The sequence below is a fragment of the Ambystoma mexicanum genome, chromosome 4q, assembly GCF_040938575.1.
Source record: "Ambystoma mexicanum isolate Mex_15411 chromosome 4q, UKY_AmexF1_1, whole genome shotgun sequence".
Lineage (NCBI taxonomy): Eukaryota > Metazoa > Chordata > Amphibia > Caudata > Ambystomatidae > Ambystoma > Ambystoma mexicanum.
Window position 1 is genome coordinate 117736404 of NC_090928.1, and position 27105 is coordinate 117763508.

General features: G+C 43.0%; 1 protein-coding gene across 1 annotated transcript in view; it reads left to right on the top strand.

The window, feature by feature from the left end:
• PLAGL1 (PLAG1 like zinc finger 1) overlaps positions 1 to 27105 on the top strand; it is a 381513-nt gene that overhangs the window by 193612 nt on the left and 160796 nt on the right. The window contains exons 3-4 of the mRNA XM_069607626.1: positions 9251 to 9363; positions 16138 to 16287. Of these exons, the coding sequence (XP_069463727.1) occupies positions 9251 to 9363; positions 16138 to 16287 (263 nt within the window). The remainder of the gene's footprint in view (positions 1 to 9250; positions 9364 to 16137; positions 16288 to 27105) is intronic.

The following is a 27105-nucleotide window of genomic DNA, read 5'->3' on the forward strand; positions in this document are numbered from 1 at the left end:
TTCTCCTTCCTTCCATTTTCCTTGTTCACTTTTATGCTTTCACCCTCCCTTTCTGCTCCAGCCAACTGCACGCTTCTGAGTTCCTCTCACTTATTCGAAATTCACTGGCTTGCGTAGCGCTGGCGAGCGTTCTTTCCTTGATGCATTGTGTTAAGGTCAGGATCTCACCACCTGCCCCTCGGACACCTTGGGACTGGCACACGTCCCAAGGGAACAAGTACTTTGCTGAACAGCGCCAGCAGGATGCAGACTGCCTCGCTCCGGCTCCCTGGAGACATGGCTCCTTAGCCACGCTGCAGCCCCTCACAAACACTGGGCCCGTGTCTCGGCACGCCGCTCCCCTCTGGATCCTCCAGGCTTCTCTACCTGCAGCTCCTTGCTTAGCTCCTTTGGTCCAGTCAGCATCCTCAGCGCGCCCTTTCACCTATGCAGAACCACATCTTTTATAGTCCTCAGTGGAGTCAGGTGTGAATGATTATAGTAGGGTGCCTGACTCTGCCTGACTATTATTGGGACAAGTCATTGGTAGTTGGTAGTCTTTCCCCTGTTTCTTAATGGGTTCTCCATAGGTAATACTCATTGCTCCTGATCGCCTCTTCCTCATCCAAGTACTTGGAAATGTGGAGGGGGAGATGGGTGTGATTGGAAATACCCCATTAATGGGGAGGGAGAGTAGGTTTGGGTAAAATTATGAAAGGGGCAATACCATGTCTCAGCCTTGGGTATTCTCCTCCCAATCTCCCGTGGCCCTCCAGCCTCGCTTTTCCACCCCCAGGGTTGGGATCCAAAAGTGATGGCCTTTCCCCGGCCAACTGAATGAAAGATCCCGGTGGAGTAGGTGGGATTTGGCCTTCAACTGGGCCACAAGGCAAAGGGCAAAGGGCAGGGGAAACAGGGATGCCCTAGGTGGTTGATGGGTCTCGGGAACCAATGAGGTGGGTGGTGGGAGGGCTGCACACACGAGCTAAAATGGTGATGCAGATTACATTTCCGAATCCTGTGCTGCAGCATGTTGGACTGTTTTCAGAGGGGCCAATGTGAAATGTGGCACTCATGCGAGGTAAGGTGTTGCTACCATGGCTTGGACAATTGTGCTGGTACTCTGGACAGGAATAAAAGTTGTCTAAAAGTGTAGACCAATTTACTTTCTTGGTTGCAGCAGCCAGACTCTCTAAAACCTTCTGCCATTGATGTCCATCTCATAATTTCTGGACCGCTTAAGACATAGATGCTAGCCCAATAAACACCAATAATAGCTTAATGAAAAGTCTGAAGATGTTCCTACTACCCCTAAAAGTCCCATGACTGTTCTCTTAGAACAAAGCGACAAGCGACCACTTTAATAGTATTTGAACACTGCATACACATACAATCAACCGTCAACCAAGAAGCATTGTTTTATTATCTGTTTAATACCAAAGAATGAAGGCTGCTATATTAGTAAAGGTGTTTTATTGGCTTACACCGCTTCCAGGTCCACCCTTTCGGATTCAAAACCTTTGTACAGTGTGTTGGGGCACTGTGGTATTTGTATTTGACAAGTTTGCCTGCTATATACATCCTGGCCCCCAATAGAGACTGCACCTACTCATTAAAATATCGGCATGTAATATGCAGGGCTCACAACTGTTCAGGCTGGTGATGCATTATCAATTGAGCCTCCTTTATGAGAATATGGATGACAATTTTACCACTTTGGTGAGTTTTAAGACTATCCCAAACAAGTACTCGGAGACATAGTTTGAAAGAAATGAGGTGATTTTGGTGTGCCAAAAGCATTGCATCTCATGCATTGGTCAACCCAAATGGCAATCCCCTGTGCAAAGGCAGCCTGTCGAGGGTTTGCAATGGAGAGACCAAGAAAGTATGCTTTGCTATATAATGCAACTTTGAATATCTAATAACATGGTTTTGTACTACATTTAAACTGTGGCACATACATTTAATTTGTATCTTGGCCAGAAGCGTACGTCTATATACAAATGTCAATAAGCAATACTTCCTACAAAATTGAGGAACTTGCAGGAACATTGGGTAATATTAACAGTAACACTACATTATTGTGATAGTTGACATGATATATGGCATCAGTGTCCCAGATAAGATTTTGAAGCAGGAATATTTTACTGTTTTTTTTTTTTTTTAAAGTTGGGAGTAAAATGATTTTTTAGGGAGTACAAATGTAAGTCCAATTCCCAATGGGAGTATTTTATAAGCGAGTACAAATGTTTTAACTGGAAAATTGAATTTTGTTTTAATAATATTCCTTTGCACCTAGCTATTCATACACATTACACATTAAAAAAGATACAAGTTTACTTCTTCCAATCGGGCAGTAATAATTGTTTCTACTTTGGTCCAAACGTTTGCATGGAACCAACTGTGTGGGTGAGAACAGAAGCACAAGGTCATAAGTGTCTGTTTACAATTTGTTTTTTTGAGAGTATTGTTACTTCCTGTTGTTTTAGCAAGTATTTGCCTATTTTAGTAGGGCTGCCTGGGATGTTGTCATTAGAGGCGAACACCCTGGAACTATTTTAGGTCGACAACATGGCACTTGATACTAAACATTTCGTAGTAAAGTCTTGAAGATAAATAAAGTTAGAGGAATCCCTGACTTTGGGAATCCATGGCTACATGAAATTGCAAAATTGATGTATAAAATGAGTGACCAACCTGCTGTGTGATGACCATTAGATTGCCTTCATATTTATTTTAGGTTGTGTCGAAGAGCAGTTGACTGGCACAGTATTTTACGGCCCTGGAAAAGGCTGGGCTATGGAAAGGACCTGCCTTGGATAAAATATAGTTGACCTCTTGATTTTAGCAAGATATGTAATTAAACTTGCAGAATTGTAATTAAATGAAGATGTATCATGCTACGTTACTTTGGAAGTTTGTTGTGTTTTAGTTGTCAATGTTAACAATATTACTGATTGTGAAAAAATATGTACATGGAAATGTGTTTTAAGCTTTGTATAGTTGTATGTTGAATAAACTGAAAATATGATATTTCAAGTATAGTATAAAGTTATTTTCCTTAAGATGTACTGTTGCCCACTTCAAAGAATTTGATTAATTCTATTAATGCTCCTGAATGGAAAGTTTGAAAATTGCCCAAGGTACCACTACCGTTTATTTACAATGATTTCCCGGGTTCTCACTGGGGTTTTGAGGAGAAAACCCCTGTCTGTATTAGAAGTAAAGCACTACAAAACTTTAAAATTCACCATTGCATAGGCGCAAAAAAGACTTGAAATTGTCATTTCAGACGTAGACTAAAGCCAAAGCCTTTAACTTTGCCGATGCTTTTTTTTACAGTCCACTGAACTGAGGAATTACCTCTTTTTTTCTTTTAAATATACAATTCATTTATTGTTTCTCATAGCTGTTAAATCACCCAAAAAAGTAAAATATTTGGCCAGGTTCTTCAGCCTTTTAGCCTGCCAAAAATCTATTTAATGTGCCAATGAATGAGAGGAAGTCTTTTTATTCTCTTGTAGATTCAGATTCCTCTTTAGAGGCTTTAATATCCGAGTCCCAGCAAAGGTACCCACTATAAATTGTTAAATGCACAGAAGGCAACTAATGACTATGCCAGTTAAGTGTAAGGTTTATGTATTGAGTGCAATCTTACCATCACTACCCGCCACATCAATATTTTTGGTAAAAAAACCACCAAAACGGTTATCGTTTTGCTTGCTGCTGTAGTAACCTAGGCAGACTGCTGTTCTAGCAGTTGCCTAATCTTTCATATGAAGCAATCATTGGTGCTCAGTATTCAGAACCTGCACGTTCTGAATACTCACAAGGCATAGTAGTTTTGTTCCTTCCTCCTTTTTCCCCTTCTACTGCTCTTATTGTGTTTTTGTATTTTGTAATGTATTTCACCCCCTTGTTTCCTCCCCTCACCCTGTGGGCGCTTTAAAAACTTTATTTTATTTGCTGTGTAAGCACCTAATAAGCAAACAATAAATTAATGCAGAATGGCTGTTCTTGCAATCTTTCCTATATTTGTCTTTTACAATAGTTTTCTACGTGCATTTAGACATAGTTCTGCCTCTGTGCACCGAAGAAGCATATTTTTGTATAAATAAACATTTTTTTGTAAACAATCCAATGTCTGAGTTTTCTTTATTTGAATAACTTTTTCAAATGAAAAAGCGTATGTAGTGGCTATATTTACATTCTTAAATGAAGACCTTTCCAAGCATTTCAACATAAGCACACCAAAACTTCAATTCATAGATTATGGAAGTTGAACTGTGTGACAAATTAAGGGTATTCTTCCCATCTCTCCAAATGAGAGCTGTCCCCTTTGAGACTAGGGAGTGAACCCTCCCTAGGGGTCAGGGCAAGTGGGACTTCACTCGGAGATACTTTCCACCTTGGGGCACAAGGACTGCCGTTCCTGTGAGGAACTCCCTAGACAATCCCCCATAGTAGCATACATGAGACAATCGGATATGAAGAACGTTATAATATCCAGAGACTTGGCTGAAGACGCACTAAAATACCCCATCATGACCAAGGAGGATCTGTATCTTTAAGAAGAGACTTACATTTAATGGAGATGAGGTGGCTGAACAAGGAGAGCATACTGAGGAGAGGCGAAGCACCGATCCAGACGAGCGTAAGCAGAGTAAGCCCCCTGATGATGTGACGCCTGGAGGAGGCAGAGCCGAGGGAAGTCGAGGATCCTGTGACTTTTGGAGAAGTCCTAAGCAGTAGATGAAAATGCTGGAGGCCTGGCATTTGAGTAGCAGGGACCCGAGGAGAAGGGGAATCCTTATCCCGGTGGAGGCGTGACCACGACATTGCCTTATCACCCAGCTGAGGAGTGCATGAGACCCTACGAACCGCATCAAGGCCCGGTCGCAATGAGAGGATCAAGACATCACAACAAGGAGAAGCACGAAACCTGGAGCAGAGAGAACGAACCCGATTGAGTGCCAAGCCTGATAGCGTTCCCCTGCAGATGCAGATGCAGCGGTAACGGGGTGGACTGGAGAACCGGCAGGCCACCAGGGCATCGTTATGGAGCAGGGGGAACTTGTCCCAGTGAAATTGACAAGATATTAACGACTAAGCCATTTAAGTGGAATTGTGTGACTGTGGTAAATGGTTAACAAATAAGCCTGAAAGAGGAAGTATTGAGACACAAACACCATGGGAAGAGGGAGAAGTTCATAAATATGAATGGGAAGTGAAGTCAAGTGAACCAAATAAGTGCAGAGAAAATCTAACTGACCAACCCCAGGAGAGGGTGGAAGGTCAAGTCCTTATAAAGAATACCCAACCTAAAAAGGCCTAGGTTAAAAGCAGCATAAAGGCATGCAAGTTTGGATTAAAGTACAAGATAGATTGATCACAAGAACTGGGTAACAACTGTCCCAAGTGCATTGTAAAAGAATTACAAACACTTGTCCAGAAGGTGACAAGAGATGATTTGAAGATCTTGCTGATGAGAACCTTTGACTGAAGAAGAGACTGCGCCATAAGCGAATACCCGGAGAGGAGAGATGTCTCCTTGTCTAATTTAAGTTAAAGTAGTGGTAGGTTCAGTTAGAACTAGGTTTGGACATATTCATTTTGCACGTTTTGACGGCTAACCAGGGTATCGGGTAATAATATCCCCACCAATAATATTGCCATATATATGGTCGTTGGGAACGGCCATAGGCAATATTATTAGTGGGGATAATTTTTGGGGTAAATGGGAGCAGAGGTTGCGGGTGTGTCCCTACTGGTCCGTTCAAAATAGTATGGGTGTTGCGGGGGTGTCCCTCACAGGTTTAAATACAACAAAATAAAAAGACAGTGGGGAGGGAAAGACACACCTACTATGACTTGAGTGTTCAGAACGTGAAAGTGCAAAGGGGAGAGGGGAATGGGATGGGTGCTTTGATGCTGATGGAGAGCAGCAGGTGAAGCGCTAAGAGGAAAAAGAGAAGTGCAACCTCCAGTGATGGGGTGCACCTAAGCAAGTGCAGGGTATAGACAGCGGCTGGAATGATGAGATGTGGGAGGTCAGGGTCCTGAGTATACATAAGGGCCCTGCACACCTGTCAAGCAACTGTGCGATTTAACAGTGGAGTGAAGGAAGAGGTAAAGAGGAAGGTCTTGAGGCTTTTCTGTAACTTAAGGAGGTTCTGCTCAAGGTGAAGGGGGAGGATGTTCCAAAGAAGGGAGCCCGCTGAGGAAAGCGATCGACCACCTGCTCTCTATTTAGCAAAACCCTTTACACGCAAGGAGTTGGTGCCAGAGGAATGTAGGTGTCTAGAGGGGGAGTATTTGGTCAGGAAGAGTTGAAGATGGTGGTCCCCAGCCCCAGACAGCCTTGTGGATGATGCAGAGGGATTTGAATTTAATCTGTGCTGCGATCGGGAGCCAGTGAAAACTTTGTAGGGCAGGAAAGATGTTGTCCCTGGGCTTGAGGTAGGGATAAGTCTCACTGCCCTAGTCTGAATTAGCTGGAGGGGGGCTCGCAGAGTGGACAAACGTAGATTACAGAGGAGGCTATTGCAATACTCAAGCCTGGAGAGACGCAGGGGCAGGGTAACATTGAGTCTCTGGGGGAAGGTGAGGCAAGGCAGTATTCCCTTGAGAAGGAAGACCTGAAAGTGGGAATTCTTGACAATGTCCGACAATGTGCACTACTAGCACTTAAGAATCTGAGCAGCTTCATGCGGTTACCTGAAGAATTGAAACCCCTGACATTGTCAGCCATTGTCCAAGAAAGGTTGCATCTAGTTTCATCTCAATGGAAATGTGAAAAAAGTCTGCCTAAACTCTCCCCCAACCCCCACTCAACATTGGCCAAGAGAATGGACCGAACAAAAAATAATCCTCTCCAGCCCCACCAGCTTCCTTGGAATCCTTGCCTATGAGAATGCCCCAGTGTATGGCACTTCTCTGGCTGCAGGTACATTCTTTTTGGTGGCACGGTGCGGAGGGGGGTGGGGGGAATCACACTAATCGAGCCTGTCCCAGATTTAGGGTGCCTGGGGATCATATAGGATGTTTCAGAGCGCTATGGACTGGGGACAGTGGTGCAGGAAATACTTGGCATCAACATCGGTCAACTGTCTCTGGAGCTTTGCCAAATCTTCCCACTGACCTGAAGAGATTCCTGAATTTAAAGTCCAGGGTCTTTGCTCTATTCATGATCTCTGTACCGATTCATAGCCACAGGTGTCCAATCCTGCAGGCTGCATCACCTGCTCCTCTTGAAGGCTCAGAATATTGCCATCAATTGTTGATGGCCATGGAAGAGCCCATCCTTTTTATCACCATCCCCTGTAGAATCCAGGCACCACCAAAGTGGAGGTTGTTCAGAAAACCAACTTCATGAACCATTAGACTCAATTTCTGGTCCGAGGACAAACTGTCACTGATAAAGGAATTTGTGGCCTTCATCTAGTCAGCTCAGACGCCAAGCATGAAAGGCTCCCTCCCTTGCTACTTTGCTAAAATGTTTCAGCCGCCCCATTATTTTATGACAGTATTGTTTTGCTAAACCATTGATGGAGGAATTAAAATAGCCCACAGAAGGGCATGTTCAAATCTACATTTGAGGGGTCCGTGGTTTTAAAAACAAAATCACCACTGAAGTCCTTATGGGCACTCTGTGACACCTATTTAAAACTCAACTAGGAAGCATCTAGGTCACTTACCTGTTGAATTGTATCCTGCATTATAGAGCGCTATTCTTGCATCTCTCTATGGTTCATGAAGCAGAGTTATAAATACTCCACATCACTAATCTGTCTTTTTGTCCTTATCTTTATGGTAGGGTTCACCCATATCGTCCTGTTTTTCTTTGGCCCCATCCTGCTTCCCACAATATCCTGTACTATTTCCTCTTCCACACCTGGTTATGTTTTTGTTTTTTTTGTTTTTGTTACCAATGTGGATTTTTGTGAGCATGTGTTAAAACTCTATTTTGCTAATACTTTTTTTTTTCATTAAATCTACTGAATCCTGCTACAAAAGTATATAAAGAACAGCAATTTTACAAAATTTTGAGTATACAAAATTGCACATTTTTGCAATTTCTGAACTTATCACATCATAAAAGAACAAAAAGACCAAAATCATTTTAAAATACATAATACATAGCATTCAAATTAATCACCTAGTTATTTAAAATAAAGACCATAAGCGAAAAGACAGGAAAAAGAGAAGGAAAAAGGTAAAAGTAAACAAATATGGGTTCATGAAATCCCCTCAAGAAAATCAGACCTTATACTAGTCCAGCGCACAAACATTTCTTAAGAAAGCGAGAGTTCTGTTTTTTAGAGTCATTGATTTTCTGTGTAACATTTCACACCATAGCAGATCACGGTTTACACAAGAAGTGTCAATCGCGAATTGCTGAAAGTAGTCGATTCTTTTTGGCAATCATTTTGTGCACATTAATATTAGATGGTATAGAGTTTATTTTTCTTCAGCAGTAAGACAATGCCTGCAAAATTTGTATTCACACAAATCAGGATAACAAATGTTTCTTATTTCCTGAGTATTCATCACATTAAATCTAAATCTCATAGTACAATTGCGAATCATGCAAGCTGGATATTTGAGAATGTATGATTCGAGTTCCGGAAACCATTTCCTGAATGACACAGTTTGGGCATATAGTGGCAAATTTAGAAGTATTACATTGTTACCAACCCAGTCAAATGCTTTTATCAAGGACTTCACTTTTGTAGGATTGTCAGGCAGAGTTTGCCCAAATTTAATAACATTCGCTGTACACCTTTTTTGAGTTCACAGAAGAATTGACCACTTTTATCCTGTGCTATACAGCAATATGGTTCAATTACCTCTTGGTCGTTTGTACACCTCCAGCCTCTAGAGACAATCCATTTGTTGTGTCTTGTGATGCTCCAGTATCCACAACCAAAAGGAAGAGGCACTCTTGATCTGAATTGATTTTTCCTAAACAGGAATGGTGCAGAGATTCCACATAGAAAGAACACGGTTTATACATGGCCAAGAAGCAGGGTTTTTAAAAGCTGTCATCTGTTAAAAGTATGCAAGCTAGTTTTGTCCTTGTCATTGAGATGTGGTCCGTTTGACAGTCTATAGAAAGCAAAGTGTGAAAAATATGACCTTCACTGTATCTTAGGAAGTAATGTTTGCTGTGTGTAACACATTAGCAGTTTTTACATTTTACCCTGTACCAGTAAAGAATTATGTTTCACTTTATGGGCACACATTTATGTCTTTTTCCCGTTCTTTTCAGTCCTTGGAGTTTTTGCTAAAAAGCCAATACAGAAGAGAACTCAGTTTGGTCCTTATGTTGGCAACCTGTCCTTAAATGCGTCCCAGTGTCAAGATGGGAAGCTAGTTTTCCAGGTAATAAATTCAAACTGAATTTCACTTTGAGGTTTTGAAACAATTTATCTTTTGTTAGTGAAGCATGATTTTTGATCAATTCAAATAGATTTTTTCTAACAAGATTCACCTTGTGGAAATGTAGACTGTGTGACACTTTGTTTAGCTGTTGGTATTCCGTCTCTTCGTTCCATATGGAGTTTGGGTTGCCTTCAACCCTATTCATATACTGCCGACCTATCATCATAGTTGTTTCTGTCTACTCTTTGCACAATAACAAACTGAAGTATATTTAAAGGGACATCCGAAGAATACATGTTATGAACAGCCACATATTTGTGGGCAGCTTTAAAAGGAAACTCTTGTGAATCAATTCAGCGCCATTTTGGAAAGTTTGACAGATATGCTTAATGATTTAAGGAATTAGAGCTTCTTTAGCTCCTGGAATCAAACTGACTAAGGTGAGGCTGTTTCATTATATATTTTTTTAACTCGATCAAGGGCTTTCGATATTTTATAATCAATATATCATAGGTACATTTATTCCACTGCCACTTTGAGTTCTGTACTTCCTTTAGCTGAGGAAACGTTGCACCATATTGTCCAACCCACAAGATCATGTTTTTGTGTGTAGTTTGCCTAGGTCATTCTGATTACTGTACTTCTGGAAAGCAGCCCACAAACGTTGGCGTGCAATTGGTAGCTTGCTATGTGGGGAATGTGATTAATCCCCATTCCTGGTGGGAAAGAGCCCTGGTAAAGGCGGTAGATGTATCTGCCATATACAAAGATCAATTTAATGGAGCCAGCACTCATTCTTGATTTATCTCCGTATCGGTTGCAATCCTTCAATTTGCTTTCTGCAAAGTCATCCAAACTCTGGTCCAAATGTGTAATTTCACCTGCTGGACTAGCGATAGATAGCGGCCAATTGAAATGCCCCAAGATGGTAATTTGGTCCACGACTTTGTCCTCTTAACCACATCAAATACATTTGAGGAATCCATGAAACAGATGAACAATGGTGGCGAGGTCTGACTAATTTGGAAGTAGTACACCAATCGTTTTTCACAATATTTTCTGGTTACAAATATATTTTATTGTTTTTATTAACAAAACAATTAACCTAACTTTCACAATATATTGTTCTTTTCTTTATTTCTTTCCTTTTCAAATAACACTAGCTTCACCACTCTCAACTGCCTTGAAATCGAAGGCATTTCTTCAATCGGCTATTGGATGATGCATTTGAAAATCAAACACAATCTTTCCCAGTCTTTCAAAAATTGAAGACAAACCTTACTGTCCATAAATATCATGATCCTAGCAATCCTGTATCAGGCCTTTGTACAAATGTTAGCAAGGTCTTGCTCTCCTTTAACCTGGAATAAGAGAACGGCTGGAAGAATTGCAATTAAATAGAGCCCTGTTTTCACTGTACAAAAATACTTTTTTCATGTTCACCTCTTCCCCCCATTTAATGTCTGTTTGCTGAACTTTGTGTCTATTAGGAGATCATTTGAGCCTCCTGGCTTGCCTATTCTGACAGATTTCCCTCTCGTGACACCCCCCACCCCGCCCCCTGCCAGTCCTGCAATCCTCCTCCCTTCGCAAAACATCTTCACAAATTAAGCAAGCAATTAACCTAGTTACAGTCCCACACAGGTCAGCATCAACAATGTTCTATTGCATAAAACACCTGTGCTACATACCTGCCTTGCGCAACTTGGGAGTTTGGTGTAATTTAAGATTTGTGTAATCTTGCATTTGTGTTTTACTCCAGAGGTGGTACATTATTTCACAGGGGAAATTAGCAGATACTGGCGGTTGTGCCTGATCTGAAAGCCCTCCATTGCCCCTGGTTGTGCAGCAAGTGAAACCTCATCCAGCTCGGACAAGATTTGACATATGAATAGCTTTTTGTTTTTCAATTCTATGTGTGGTGAGGCACGGCCTTAGTCATCGGTGCAGCGAATTGTCTGGCCAGTGCCGATAATGAACCGGACCACCCCCCTCCTCACCCCCTTGAAATAAACCCGCTAAAAATACTCCATAAAAGGAAAAAGTGCAAATGGTTTTGATCAACGCATAATGTTTAAATTCAACTGATCAGTGCTGCAACTCATTGTGCCATTTTGTAACTTTTTCCAAGTTACCTGATGAATGAGTTTAAATGGTGACACCCATCTAAGAACCAATGATCCCCAATCTTTGTACACTCTCAGAAAGGGCATGGAGTGGTGGCAGTGGTAGAAGGCTGACCATACTTGGCCCTGACCGAATTATAGCCTTCTGAATTGCCTCTACGGAAAAGCACTTGCAACCCTTCTAAGCCTTACGTGACTTCCCTAGCCAGAATAGAATATATGTGGAGGGAGTTTACGCCTAATCCATCGCCTCTCCTTTCAAGAGAAACCTGAACATTGAATTGCCTATCATGGTCCTACTCCCTCATTTTAACTGTTCCTTAGCATGAACATTACAATGTTCTGTATTTGCAAATTGTTGGAGACTGGATCTTTAGGAATGCAGCTACTAGGCTTGCTTTGAATAATGATGCTCTCCAACCTTCCCGATGACTGTCCTGCTTTCGAAACCAGTTTTGGTCCTGATGCTCTGCCTCCCCTCTGTTTTTCAATATCTCCACCCACCAACTGATACTCTGAGGCTGTCTCCCTTCTCCCCACATGCAACACTACAAAACGCCCACAGTAAAACCCCTCTAGGATTTCCTACTTTTATTTAAAATGTTATTGATCACAACATGCCAACAATAACAAAAGTCCTTGAGGCTGCATTTGTTATCTCAGATAGGACAAAGAGGCAGATTTTCATCACAGTATCTAAGCATTAATGTTACTAGGGAGCAGAAGTATGAATCTATTAGTTCAATACACCAAAAATATAGAATGCCCTTAAAACACTCTGTAGTAAGCACCTTAAAAATGACAGATAGAACATGCTGAACTGTATCTTCAGAAAGTCTGATGTGAACTTCTGGAAGATGGTAAAGTCCACGAACATACCCCAGCCAGTTATCCCAAAATATCCAGTCCTAGAATCTGCCTGGATAGACAACTATACTGAACTATATTCGGTACCGCGCAAGAATTTGTCATCTGACTCCAGCGATGACGCATGGTTTCTAACCTATTATGTGGATGTCATTGTGAACATAATCGGATGGCATTGTGAACATAATCGGAAAGAGTAGAAATTCACATGCACCAAATGGCTTATACTATTTCTTTTAAATGGAACATGGTTTTGGGCCAATGTTTTCAATGTATTCTGCAAAATCCTGAACCAAGGGCAAACTCCTCCTTCTTAGAAGACCTCATATATAGTTCTAATATATAAAATGGAGCTAAGTTAAATCCTATGAATTGTTGGGCAATACCATTTTCCGGATGCAGACGGCAACATTTTTGCAGCCCTCATCTGGAGGGAACTAAATCGGTGGGCGACTACCTTTTGACATCTTGAAAAAATATAGAACGCGCTCTCGTCGCGGCGTTGGCACGCATTTGAATGGTAACATCATAAATGAATTTCAAAGAACTACCTGGAAAAGGAATGCCGCACCTGGTATTTATGGGTAGCTGGCTTTTGACAATGCAATAGAAATCGGCTATTGACAAAGTTGAAGCAATGGGGTCTCCCAAATCATCTTAACATACTAGTCCATATACACACAGACATCAATTTAAAGATTTAGCTTAACCTACACAGTGAGATCTCAAGTAAAATCCAAACCCATAGCGGCCTGAGGCAAGGATGCATACTAGCTCTATGCATTTTTAATCTAAACACATCCGATATGAACACAGCAATAGCCAATTCAGCATTTATCACCCGAAAGTTAATGGGACCCAGGCTTCATTGTATTTCTTGTGCAGGCAATGTGATTTTACTCTATTCTGTCCATATAGGTCTGCAAAGACTACTAAATTCTTTTCACAAACACATTTGCAGTAGCCACCTGGTGATTAACACCAAGAAAACTCATTGCACAGTTTACATCTGGTAGGAAAACACCAAGATTTCTGTGGTGTTTGGACAGCCAATAATTTGAAATCATGGATGCATTTAAATACTTAGGCTTCATAATTACTGGTAGATAGTACAAAAAGGTATTCATGAACAACCTAAAAAAAAGGCCACTTGAACAATGGCGCAAATGAAACAATTAATAGTACAAGAGACAAACTATATATCTACACAAAGGAGAAAAGGTACACGTCCTTTAGTCTATTCCATTACTCATCTGTCTAAATGAAGATGATTAGTAATCACCCCTACCTATTAGTCCTGAAAGAATGGACTTGGTGTGTCACACATTTATACATTAAATCATTTTAATTTTTATATTCAAAATTTGATAACACATTGTTAAAACAACTTGTTTTAAAACACACTACGAAACCCAAAATAACCACCTACATGGTGCGTATAACACCAATCTAATGGGATGAAATATACCACAATATTTACAACATTACAAAATTCACAGACACATGACGATTAACATCCACTAAACATTAAACAACGTGTCGATTAACAACATATCCCAACATGTTTCAGTTCTTCAGGCTGCCAAATGCTAGAACTTTCTTCAGGGGAGAGAAACTTTTTGCATAGGTTTTCACCACCATGTGATCCTGAGTGAAAGGGTAAGGTAATCCAACAAAGGAGTCGCCTCAATGATTGATGGTAAGTAGTGCTAGGGACACTGTCCCATCCAATAGCAGAAAACTCCTAGAATCAAGTTTTTTCTTTTTTTTCTTTTCATAACTGGCTACTCCAAGTCACCCTCCTCGTTCCAAAACCTTTAATCTTCACTACGGAGCCAATCTCTAAATTGCAACATGAACACTCTCATGAGACCCAATCGAACTAGCGGCATTGCCTCAGTTCTTGGACACAGATCAAAAGCCGTCTCGGAGCCGTGGATCTCACTTCCATTCGCCTGCGTGAACACAGCATGACTAGAACTGGATTCCTTTCACAGGACCCCAAAACCGTCGATCTATTGTTAATTAAATTAGTTATATGCGGGGAAAGTGGTTCCTTCTCTCATTTCTGGTTTAGAAATCTACCACCTGTTGAATGATTTTGACTCATCTTCTCTTGAAGGATTACTATGGAGAAAGGTGGTGTCCCTCTGAAACTGGGGTCTGTCGTCGTTTATCTGTTTAGTTTCCTTGTACATGCAGCTTTCCTGGAAGAGATTGCTTTTTGTAAAAATGTTGTCCAGCCACCCTCTAATTTACTTTATGGGGACTTTGTGATGCACTAGCCAGGAGAGTAGTCCCATATGTAGCAAAACTACATATGGGACTACTCTTCCCGAGGAGTTCTTGTCTGCCAAGTGTTTTTCCTTTACTAAAATAAAGCTAAATCTGGGGGGTTATAAGAATCGTTATTTGGCAAAGGGATTGGTGTGAGACTTGTTCTGATATCAAGAAATGTAAACTGTTTACCAATATAAGAGACAAACGGAGCATATAGGTACAAGAGCCCTATATCTGATGCGGTTCCCATCCCCTAGGCTTGGAAGTGCATTGATGAGGTTTAGGCTGTACCTTCTAAAGACGAGGGAAATCACTAGCATATAAGGGAGAGATAGCATATCTTTAACCCATTTTGTAGGTATTGTGCAAATATTACGGAGGACTTGAAGCACTTGGTAATAGTTTGCAGTCGAGCACAATTTACGTGGTCTTTGTTTTGCTCGATTCTTCCCTCCTTCGTGCTGAGTTAGTCCTTCTGGGAAAGGTCACATAAATTAGACTCTACAGCCCTTACATACACACATCTACAATTGTTGCCCCAAATTAACCTAATTTACTGTTAAGTTACTCCTCTTAGCTTAGTATCAGGAGTAATAAAATGTTTGAACTTGCATTTATGAAATAAAAATGATCTATAAACTTCTTTTATGTGGATAGTTTGATGCAAGATTTTAATAATTTTTCACGTACTGTAGGGAATCTCAGTAGTTTTTAATATTTGTGAAAGTAATTGGTTTGATATGATTGTTTGGTATTGATTATTGCTGTTTTTAGAAAGATTTGTTAAGTTTTTTTGTGTAAGGTTTGTTTTGATTATAAACCATGAACACAATACATTTTTCTTTTATTGTAGTTTAAATTTGTACTACATGTGTGTACACATCAGCTTGACATTAAAACACACGTTTTACAAGTGGAACATGGCACGCAACTCAGTTTACTACAATCATGTGCAATATTGTTTTCTGCAGTTTAGCACTTCATTGTATGTGTGATATGAGTGCAGTTTAATACTACAATTTTAATTTGCACCACCCATTGCAGTTTATGTAAAGCCAGCTCTTGGTAGATTTAGAAACATGGCAGACAGAATTTGAGTTTTGCTTTGGCACCTATAGAACACTGATTGGCCCCTTGTTCTAGTCAAATAGATTTTATTCTTTATACAGGGTTTCTTACTTTTTTTAAAAGAACATTGTCATTCATGAGCCCTAACGCTTTAGTTCTTTTGTGGAAATCAAAGAATATGTGAAGAAAGAGCGTAAGTTACAGATACTTTGATGCCTTGATTAAAAGGTTTATTTTTGATCTCTAAAAAAACAAAAAAAACAAATACATGACCTTGTGTGTGTGGTGTGTTGGAAAATGACTTGACTACGAAAGCATTGTTACAATATAGGGAATAGTAGTTGAAAAGTTACCCAGTGGTAATGGATACTTACAGAAACATTGCTGTTCTTTTTCAAAACCAGATTCTTAACATCTTATTTCAATACTTCAGGTCTTGAAAGATGGGAAAAGGTACTTCCTGAATGCTCCGGATGAAGAATTTGGGAACTGGATGATGTTTGTCCAGCCAGCACGAAATGAAAAAGAACAAACCCTTGTAGCTCATCAGTACCAGGGAGAGGTTTTCTTCACAACTGTTAAGGTAGCTTGAGCCAGCGTGTGTCCCTGCATCTTATCAAATCTGTGCTATAGTTCATGGTAGTCTATTGTGTTACTTGGACCCTAATTATCTGTATGGTGGTAACGGATAAGAGGTGGATTTTGCAGGTATCACAGGATTTCATTGCCCACTTAATTATGAGTCAAAATATCTCTTGAGCAGTAAACACACACCCCTCCTCCTCCCCCCCCCCCCCCCCCCCCCCAACCAAGTTTCTTCCTGCACTGCTTTCCTTTTTGATGTAGAAAAACACCTTTGGAACGAGGGCAACAGTGAGCATAACGAGGGCAACAGTGAGCGGAACTGATAACGCCTTGGTACTATGATGCCCAAAAGGGTCAGAATTTGCCTTTTTTCATGTGCAGTAGGGACATCTTCCTGAATGGTACACATTCCATTTCCATCCTCAAAAGGAGGGTTGAAACTAATTTTGAAAAAAGAATGTAGGCCTGTTTCATAAAATACTGCAGCCAGTATTTTGTGAAATCTGCATCGGTCAGAGCCTACCCAGTGAATTTCTCTTCCTAACTCCCTAATGAGATCAATATATGATCAGTAGAGTATATATGTGACAATTCATTCCTCTTCTTAACACTTGTAATGTGGACTTTTAATAAAATGTAACTTGCAAAAAAAGAAGATGGACACCTATATGTCCATTTAATAGATTATTGTACAAAATACAAAGCATGTTAGACAAAGCATGTCGGAAATGGCATATCACTCTTTCGTGAAAGGAAAGGCAGCTGTTGGTATGGTATGGATTGATTTTCGGTCATAGCCTAATTTAAAGAAATTCAAATCGGCACCTGAATTACTGTTGACCTTTCTTTTTTCTTTTTTTGTCCACTCGGTGATGCCAACTTGAAGAACCAGAGGGAAGCGGGTTCAATAACTGCAGTTCCAAAATGTTCCAATTTCATAAATGAGTTTCGGGCCCGTCACAGAAAAATTGAGCTTCATGTTTTTAACTATACAGTGTCCATACATATACATCGAACAAATTAATTGTTTTTCATAGTATCCTAAATCCACCTTTGACATCTCCCACAATTGCACAGCTCAAATACTGCACTGTGCTGCCTCCATCTAGAAATATTCTTGTGTGTGTTAGGAAAGATTTCTGAATTGTGGGTAATTTTCCTTCCATGTAGCAACCCCTAAACTTTTTGCTATTGTTTTCACCAGGATCTAGACTTTGCCAGAGAAGTGCCGCCTTCTGCCGCACTCCTCTGGGCTTTCGCTCCATTCTTATGGGGAAACTGACATGCCCTTAAGACAGTCAGTACCGGGAAACGTAGTTTTCCGTAGTTTCTTTATCATGTTGCAGCTTTTGCGCAACATGGCACTAGAGGGCACTGTAAGCTAAGTTACTGCTCTCTTCGGGTCTCTAGTCTACTACAGGCCCTAGATACTCTTGGGATTGATATCGACCGGTGCAAGTGAATCACAGACGGGACTGGTGGCAGCGATCGTATCTTTGTGTTTTTGAGCTCCTTTTGGCGTTTAAGCGCGTTTCTCGCGCTTAGCCCAAAATGGTGGCCTGGCTCCCAAAATGGCCAGACCCACGAGGCTCGTTGTCCTGTCCGCTGACCGTCTTGCCCCCTTCACCTTCCCCAGGTCGAGCCGACCCGGAGCCTTCCTTATTTGGGCATGTACTTTCCTGCGAAACACAGATGCTTTCGCGGGCTTCTACAGGCCTTGTGTGTGCCTCCAGGATGTGGGCTGGGATGTCTGGTCCCAATACACATCCTGGGTGCCAGAGAGTCTAGGGTGGTGTGAATGCCTGGGACCTCCGTGGTCCGTGATAGGTCCACGTATGGTGTGCGTGTTTTGGGAGCAGATCTCCCATTGGGTCCCCTCCGTTTTGGCGCGAAGGGAACCGTGGATAAGAGGGGGCTGGAAACACCACTACCATGTCGATCTCCTGAGTTCTCACGAACCAAGGAATACAGGAGCCAAGTATCCTGCAACCACGAGGCTGAACCGAGGAAACGCTGGTGACCCGCTGAAGGACTGCTCCTCTGCCCTGCTGTCACTTTGTGAAACCCTTTCTACCTCGGATCGAACGAGAAGGCCTGTACTGGTACTTCGACCCTTGGAATAGTGGGAACAACTATTCTCGGCATCTTCACCATCTCCTGCACGTAAGCCTCCGGAAGTGTCTCTGGGCCATCCAGCAGACTGACCAGCCTACCCAGGAGTCTTGCTCTGTAATCGCCGTCAGGTTGTGTTGTATTATGAGTCCTTGTCACTCTCACACGATTCGTACACTTGGCATTCCCAGGGCTGAAGTGAGTAGTGTACATTGGGCTGAAATACACACGGCCGCTTCGTTGCCCTGCTGTGGTAACAAACTGTGCAGGTTCACTGCATTTGGGACATCCTCAACTCTTCTGCTGCTGCGGAATCTACACAATGCCGAGACGTCCCCTGCTCGTATCTGAACCTGCCAGCACTGAAACTGACGCGGAGAAGCCTGGGTCTGTTTGCATCGGGGACCGGTGAGTAGCATCGCTAGGAACTGGTCGCCCTCCTGCATGAGCCCATAGCTTTTCCTCGCTGTGTCAAACAGCCCGCCTTTCCGTACTCACGCTCTGCTTCTGCCCACAGTGGAGGCTGCGCTTGAGTCGCGGAGCTCTGTTCATCTTAATTTGTTCACCGAACTAAACTGTCTGATTCCCTCGCAGAGACTCCCCTTTTTGCCCGTTGGCACCAGCGTGTGCAGGTACTTTTGAGCACAAGGCTCCACTCTTCGTAGGGCTTGGACTTCCTTTTAGTTAGGTGCCTCTGAAGGCGGACTGGGTCTAATTATTATTTGCACTGCCTGTTTTCCTCCCCATCTAGGTGGTCTACACATTTTGTGCGTCTAACTCTTTAGACTCGTTTGTATTTGTGTATATGTATTGTATTGGCTTGGTATGTGTTGGTTTACTTGAGTTTTATTGTGATTTCTCGCTACGATCAATGTTACAAAGGCCTTGTAATAAATGTGTATATATTTTTAATATAACACCTGCTTGGAGTAATTTGTAAGTGTCCTTGCTTTGTGTGCTCATTGCGGGCTTTCAGTCACCCCCACCCCTCTTGAGACCTAGTCTTGACCGCTGCGATCGCTACCCTGATTGGTCTGGCTTGTCCAGAGGTTACCCTGTTCCAAGAAACTAGGCTGGCCTTCTGAACCTCTGCCCCTCCAGGACAGAGTTCAGAAAACCGTCTTAACATGTGTATTTATAAAATGGACACTGGTCATCCATTTTTGTGGTCAAGAGTAAACCTACATAAAGTAGAATGTAACCTCCAAGTTAAGCATTCATTATTTTTATTCGTTTTACCATCAAACTTTCACAATAGTACAGTCGCAATAACAATCCCACAGCAATAATCTAAAATCATTTAAACCCCCTGAAATATACATATCAAAACAATGTTTGTCATGTTATCCGACAACTCCTATGTGTCTTATCATATCAAACGGTTACATTAAAAATAATCGATGTTATTGATTTATTTATTTATTTGCATTTATAAAGCGCACAGAACTGCCCTGGGGCATCGTGGCGCTGTTACAGCAGACTTAGTCTGATCAATCATTACACAAGTAAAAAATAGAACTGTGTGTGTATATTCAACCTTTTGGATGCTGATGGTCTGATGGATTGGAAAGCTGTTTAGTTCATTCAAATCCTCTGACTGTGTGTGCGGCTCACTTTCGCCTGTGCTCTGCACATCTGTGAGCTTTTGGAATATATATATATATATATATATATATATATATATATATATATATATATATATATATATATATATATATATTTCTGAGGCTTGTGGAATCTGCTTAGATCACATGCTGTGCATAGCCCACCATCTAGTGGAAGCTGCGGAGTATTACAGTTGTTTTCGAAACTCGAAAAGGGACGTCGACAGGGCGTGCCAGGAATACTATCCCTAGTGTGATGTCCACTGTACCCATGATCCCTCACGCGTCTAGGTCCCTCAGATTGTTTTTTTCGCCATGCTAGACAGATGCGTATAGCGGAGTTCCCTTTGGCAAATTAGCCACTGACTTTGTTGAAATAAGATAGTTTCTCTTTCTATCCTTTCAACCTCGTTACACTACGCCGAAGAATCAGAAAGAAGGCTACCGTTGAAGAATAATCGCGATGGACTGAACGGCCTTGGAAGGCCGCCCTGGGCCCCGGTGCCCAGACAGTAGGGAGAGGGGGGGGCATTGTTAGGCCATTTGTAGAATGCATATTCTCCCCTTTCTACACTGTTAGCTCAGCTGCCATCACACTTACCCAGTATTATGGAGAATACCCCATTTAAGTTTTGCCCTAAGTGCAACTGTAAGTTCCCCTGGGTAGACAAACAGCTTGTGTGTAACTTGTGTCTCCCGAGAGATCACGTTGAGACGTCTTGTCGAGCCTGCAGGCTCTTCAAGCCTAAGATGTTGAAAGACCGTTCAGTATTTGCGATGCGGGTTTGGTAGGCTGCAGAAGAGGCTACTTTCCTGCCCATTGCGTAGATCTTTTTGCTCTCCTTGTCCAGAGGAGCCTCGGAGGAAGCAAGGCGAGTGCCTGCTCTCTTTCGTGTGGTAGTGACCACCAGGGAGTCCGGTCTTAACTGGCCTCTTATGTAACGAGGGTCGGAAGGTGCAGGTCTAAGCATTTTTTCAACACGTGGGTTGACGGCCCGTGTGAGGTTTGGTGCTTCCAAAGAAGGTTGGATTCTGCGTTGTACAGACTTCAAAATTGGAATAAATTGGCCCACTGGTTTTTTTATCTCCCAACAATTGCTCAGCAAAGTCTGTCTTCTACCATCTCCTGGGTATCTATGCGGAAGTGTTCTGCCGCTTTTGTTAGAACCTCGTTGAGTAAACGTTGGTCATCTATGGGGGGGGGGGGGGTCTACTACTGGAGGATCCCGATTAATGGGTGAATCCAAGGAGTAGATCCAACCTTCTTGCTTCCTCCGAGGCTCCTCTGGACAAGGAGAGCAAAAAGATCTACGCAATGGGCAGGAAAGTAGCCTCTTCTGCAGCCTACCAAACCCGCATCGCAAATACTACACTTCTGGCAAGCTACAACTGCCACAAGTGGGATGAGGTCTCAGCATTACTTTCATCTGCACCTGAGCCACTTAAGTCCCAATTAGCCCAGGTGGCAGCAGATGGTAGAGAGGTGTCGACTTGTCTTCTATAGTCAAATTTTGACGCAGCAGACAACGCGGGTAGAATCATTGCTGAGGGCACTATCATCAAGAGACACGCTTGGCTTTGCCAATCTGGCTTCAGGCCGGAAACTCGGGCCACCTTAATAAATATGCCGGTGGAAAAAGATGTACTCTTTGGCAAGGCGGTGGAAGACGCACTAAAGACGAATATGAAACACTCAAGTCTTTAGGCAAACTCACGAAAAAACCCACAGGGCAGAGGGGCAGTGGCAATTTTCGCCGCTTTCGTGAACAGAATTCCTAGAGTGGTTCGGGATACAACTAGGGCCAGAGTTCTTGTAATACCAACCAGGGACAGTCCTTTCAGGGCTAACCAAGAGGACAAAGAAGAGGTTGTGGTACTCTGGGCAGAGGCCAAGCTCGAGGTGGTACACCACCTCAGAGAAAGTGACATTCCGCTCCAGGTACCCTCCCATGCATCTCCAGTAGGAGGACGAATTTCCAACTTCACCTACGCATCGGAGGGTATTACATCAGACAGATGGGTGCTGTCAACGGTAGCAGGGGGCTACTGTGTTGAACTTCTTCAAAAACCTTGCGATCATCCCCCGAGACAAAAAGTACACTCCGAAGAACATCAACGGATATTTCTACAGGAAATTACAGAGCTTCTATTAAAGGACGCCATAGAAGTGGTCCCAGCCAACCAGGTAAACAAGGGCATATATTCAACTTACTTCCTTGTGCCCAAAAAAGATCTAGCAATGCGCCCTGTATTAGATTTAAGGCCTGCAAACAAGTATGTCAAGCCACAAAGGTTCTGCATGACCACGCTACAAGAAGTAATCCCACTTCTAAAAAGGGATTACATGGCAACACTGGATATGAAAGATGCCTATTTTCATATTCCAATGTTTACAGTGCACAGAAGGTTCTTGTGTTTCAAGATAGCGAACCAGCACTACCAATTCGAGGTGCTGCCCTTCGGAATAGCCTCGGCTCCAAGGGTATTTACCAAGGTACTGCTGGTGGTGGCAGTGCACCTGCACAGGGATGCAATCCCAGTGTACCCTTACCTGGACGACTGGCTCATAACAGGGGAATCGCCTCTGATTTGCAGACAAAACATTCAGACAACAATCGACCTCCCCTTTCAATTGGGCTTCTCGATCAACGAGAAAAAATCAAGTCTGGTGCCCAGCACCTCCAAACAGTTCTTAGGAGCTATTGTAAACACAGAGGAAGGGTTAGTCTTTCCCTCAGAAGAGGGAGTAAAGAACTTGTCCCTGCAAATACCACACTATCAGGCCGGCCACCAGATAAGGGTACGCAAAGCAATGCGTTTAATAGGCATGATGGCATCTTGCATTTACCTGGTTCCCCACGCGCGCCTGCGTCCCATACAGGAGTGGGTCGCGAAACAATGGTCTCAGGCAAGCTGTCAGTGGGACGATCTAGTGGTCGTTTCGCCAACACTGGTACAAAACCTTTGCTGGTGGATGAGAGAGAATCTAACCAACGGGAAACCCTTATACGATCCACAGATACAAGCAGTGATCACAAGAGATGCCTCACTAGTGGGGTGGGGTGGTGGGGCGCTCTACCTGCACCACACAGCTCAGGGTCTGTGGTCTCATTCCACGGCGCAGAACCACAGCAACGTGCTGGAACTTCTAGCAGTGTTCAAAGCCCTCCAAGCATTTGAACCCCATTTAACAAGTCTGTCAGTGCAGATCCTAACGGACAGCACCACAGCAATGTTTTATATCAACAAACAGGGGGAACTCAACGCTCTAGCAGACTCGCTGAGCAGAGACCCCCTGCCAGAAGAACACGAGTGGTGTCTTCACGAAGAGGTCGTAGAACACCTCTTTTCCATGTGGGGTTTTCCAACTATGGACAGATTTGCTACAAGTGAAAGTCGTCAATGCCCAGACTTTGCGTCCAGGTTACCCCAACCAGGCTCCAATGGGAACGCCCTATGGATGAATTGGTCAGGGATGTTTGCCTACGCTTTTCCACCAACTCCACTGGGGAGGAAGGTGGTGAACAAGATCCACAGGGAACCGATGACGCTCATCCTAGTTGCTCCTATGTAGACGAGACAACCATGGCTTCCACACCTACGCAAGCTGGCGGTGTGCAACCCAATCAAACTCCCGTGCCGGTACGACCTACTTTCCCAGCACGAGGGGCTAACAGTGCATCCTCAGCCCAACTCAATGAACTTAGCAGCATGGCTCCTGAAGTTATAGAGTTCAGACATCTCAATTTACCCCAGAGATGTATGGATATCTTGAAAGAGTCAAGAAAACCTAACACAAGGCACTGTTACTATGATAAATGGAAACGATGCGTTATTTGGTGCCAGAATAAGCAAATCAACCCAGTTGATTGTACTCCTTCTAATGTCGTCACCTATATGCTCCACCTATTGGATGCAGGGTTAGTGTTCAACTCACTTAAGGTGCACCTGGCAGCTTTATCAGCCTACACCACTTCCCAGAACAAGGTGTCATGGTAGAAAGTGACAGTGGTCAAGGCATTTATGGAAGGGGTAAAGAGACTTCACCCTCCAATTTCTAACCCACCACCAGGTTGGGACCTCAATGTGGTACTTATTAAGCTCATGGGGCCCCCCTTTGAGCCCATGCCCAAATCTAGTCTCAAACATTTGACTTATAAAACTGCCTTCTTAGTAGCCATCACTTCCATAAGAAGTCAGTGAAATCCAAGCTTTGTCAGTGCAGGATCCTTTCTTTACTATACATAAGGACAAACTGGTTTTATGAACTCACCCTAGGTTCTCACCTAAATTCATTTCTATATTCCACGTTTTTTTTATTTTTTAAAAACATTTTGAGTTATAAACACAACCAAACAATACAAACCAAACAAACAGTGCATGTTCCAACAGTTTCATTACACTTTCTTAACTTCTAGCCACTACTTCCCTTATCCCAACCCCCTCTACGAGTCTATTACTTTAAACCTTCAGTTTCCACATCCTGTGGTAGGTCTCCTCTTCTACAGGCTCCGCCGGGTCACCCATTAACCCAAACAGTTCAGCTATCAATGATTTCCAGGCCATCAGGGACACAGTCTCCTCCTCCCCCCCTGTGCTACTCGCTTCTTGCCATACCATGGTTTCGGCTTCCGCCCATTTTTGCAAATCTCTCCACCACACCTCCACATTTGGCACGTGGCATGTCTTCCATCCCATGCCAATTCTCCTTTTTGCAAGCACATAAGCCAGATCCCTCAGCTTACTCATGTGCCTGAGCTTCTGTGGTCTTGGGAACCCCCCCAGCAGACAGGCCCACACTGTATCCACTACAATCTTGACCCCCTTTTTTTCCAGTTTCCCTTTCACTCCCCTCCAGAAATGTTCTATGATCAGGCATGATCAGAACATATGCACCATGCCCGCGCTCTCATCACACTTGGGGCATGCTTGCCGTCCTGCATTTTCAAACCTCAATATCCTCCAAGGCGTCATATATGCCCTATGCGTTATGTACAGTTGACTCTGTTTCAGCCTCACGTTTCTAGGCACCTTCTTATTATACCCCTGCACCCGTTCCCACATACCGTCTTCCATCGGGGCTCCAACTTCCGTTTCCCAATCTAGTCTCAACTGCGTGACCTCCTTCCCCACTTTAGACATCAGCATTTCATACAATCTGGAAATCTCATGGCCCCCTTCAGCTATCTAAATTCCACGTTAACCAGTCTATTGAGCTACCGGCTTTCTTCCAAGAACCCAAAAGCTCTGCTGAGGTAAAACTCCACACACTAGATGTGAGGAGGGCGGTCCTCTACTATGTAGACAAGACCAGACCGCTAAGAAAAAGAGATCGGCTGTTTGTCTCCATAGCACCAGGCAGAGAAGGAGATCACGTTTCTAAAAACGCCATCTCAAAGTGGATAGTCGGATGTATCCAACTGTGCTATTCCCTTTCAAATAAGACACTGCCTTTTACGCCCAGGGCCCACTCCACAAGAGGTACTGCAGCCACGCTGGCTTTCATTGCAAATGTTCCTTTAGACAGTATTTGCAAAGCCGTTACATGGAGCTCTATACATACTTTCACTCAGCACTACTGCATCGACACCCATTCCAAGACAGATACACAAGTGGGACAAGTGGTTCTAAGACACTTATTTGCTCATGAACCTTCTCGCGTCCCACCGCCTTCTTCCACTGCTCGCGAATCTATGCACAACATGTGATCTAAGCAGATTCCACAAGCCTCAGAAGGAATACATTACTCACTGTAATCGTATTTCTGATGCTTGTATCTGCTTAGATTCACATGCGACCCACCCTTCCTCCCCTCGGAGAAAAGGCGCATGGATGCTTATGAGCTTGTCTGATAAGTATCTGCTTGGATATAGCTGTACCCACGCTACACCTCATGCTACCTCATGTCAGAAAAAACACAAGCTGAATGACCATGACGCATGAGGGATCATGGGTACAGTGGACGTCACACTAGGGATAGTATTACTGGCACGCCCTGTCGATGTCCCTTTTCGTGTTTTGAAAACAACTGTAATACTCCGCAGCTTCCACTAGATGGCGGGCTATGCACAGCATGTGAATCTAAGCAGATACAAGCATCAGACATAAGATTACGGCGAGTAGTGTGTGTGTGTGTGTGGTGCATATATATATATATATATATATATATATATATATATATATATATATATATATATATATATAATATTTTATTTTACACGCCCACAGTAGTGGCCGTGTAGTTATGGTTAAGTTGCTGTTTCCGTAGGAAGAGGCTCTATAACTCTGCTCCACCTGGACGAATCCTCACCAAACTTTGCAAAAAAAGTATATGGGCCAAAGTTTGGAGATATTTGGGCCGGGGGGGGGGGAACTTTGCACACAGGTCAATCCGCTGGAAGGATTTTGACAATCTGCGGCAGATACAGGGGCTTGGTCCAGAAAGCGTGCTTTTGTAAATTTGGTCACCATCTGTGCAGTATGTTTCTTTATAATTATCAAAAAGTAGGTCTGAAATAATTAGTGATATCTTTGTTCGCTCCGTGGTCACACTTCCCTGTTCGGTCGACGAACAAGATACCGATTGGCTAAGGGGCTGGCGTCATGACCAGATACGCGACGTCTCTGCCCATTGGCTGCTGCGAGACGTGTTCTGCGTCAGATGGTTTGGATGCGCCCGACATCTTGGATCCGCGGAAAGCGGAGCAACAACCAGTGTACACATGCTTTTTTCATGAAACTATTTTGGTGTGTCAGAGCATTGGGAAAGGTTCAGACAGTAAGACATTAGTGATCAATGCATTTGTTCTTCGGTCGTCATGATGTAATTTCTATGGACACCTTGTACGCACATTAAATGTGCTTCAGTCCATGTAGTGGGCAGGAAATGTGTAACTGTTGAAAGCACACGCGCATTGGTAGGCAACATTGAAATTGACAACATGCCGTGAATGCATTATTTTTTCCAATGGCTATTATTATATTCATTAATACGCCGCCATGGGTGGCACATGATACGGTGGTTGTGGCCAGGGGCTAGAGTCTTAAGATATGGGTGATCAATGTATTTGTTCTGGGGGACGGTCGTCATGATGTATTTT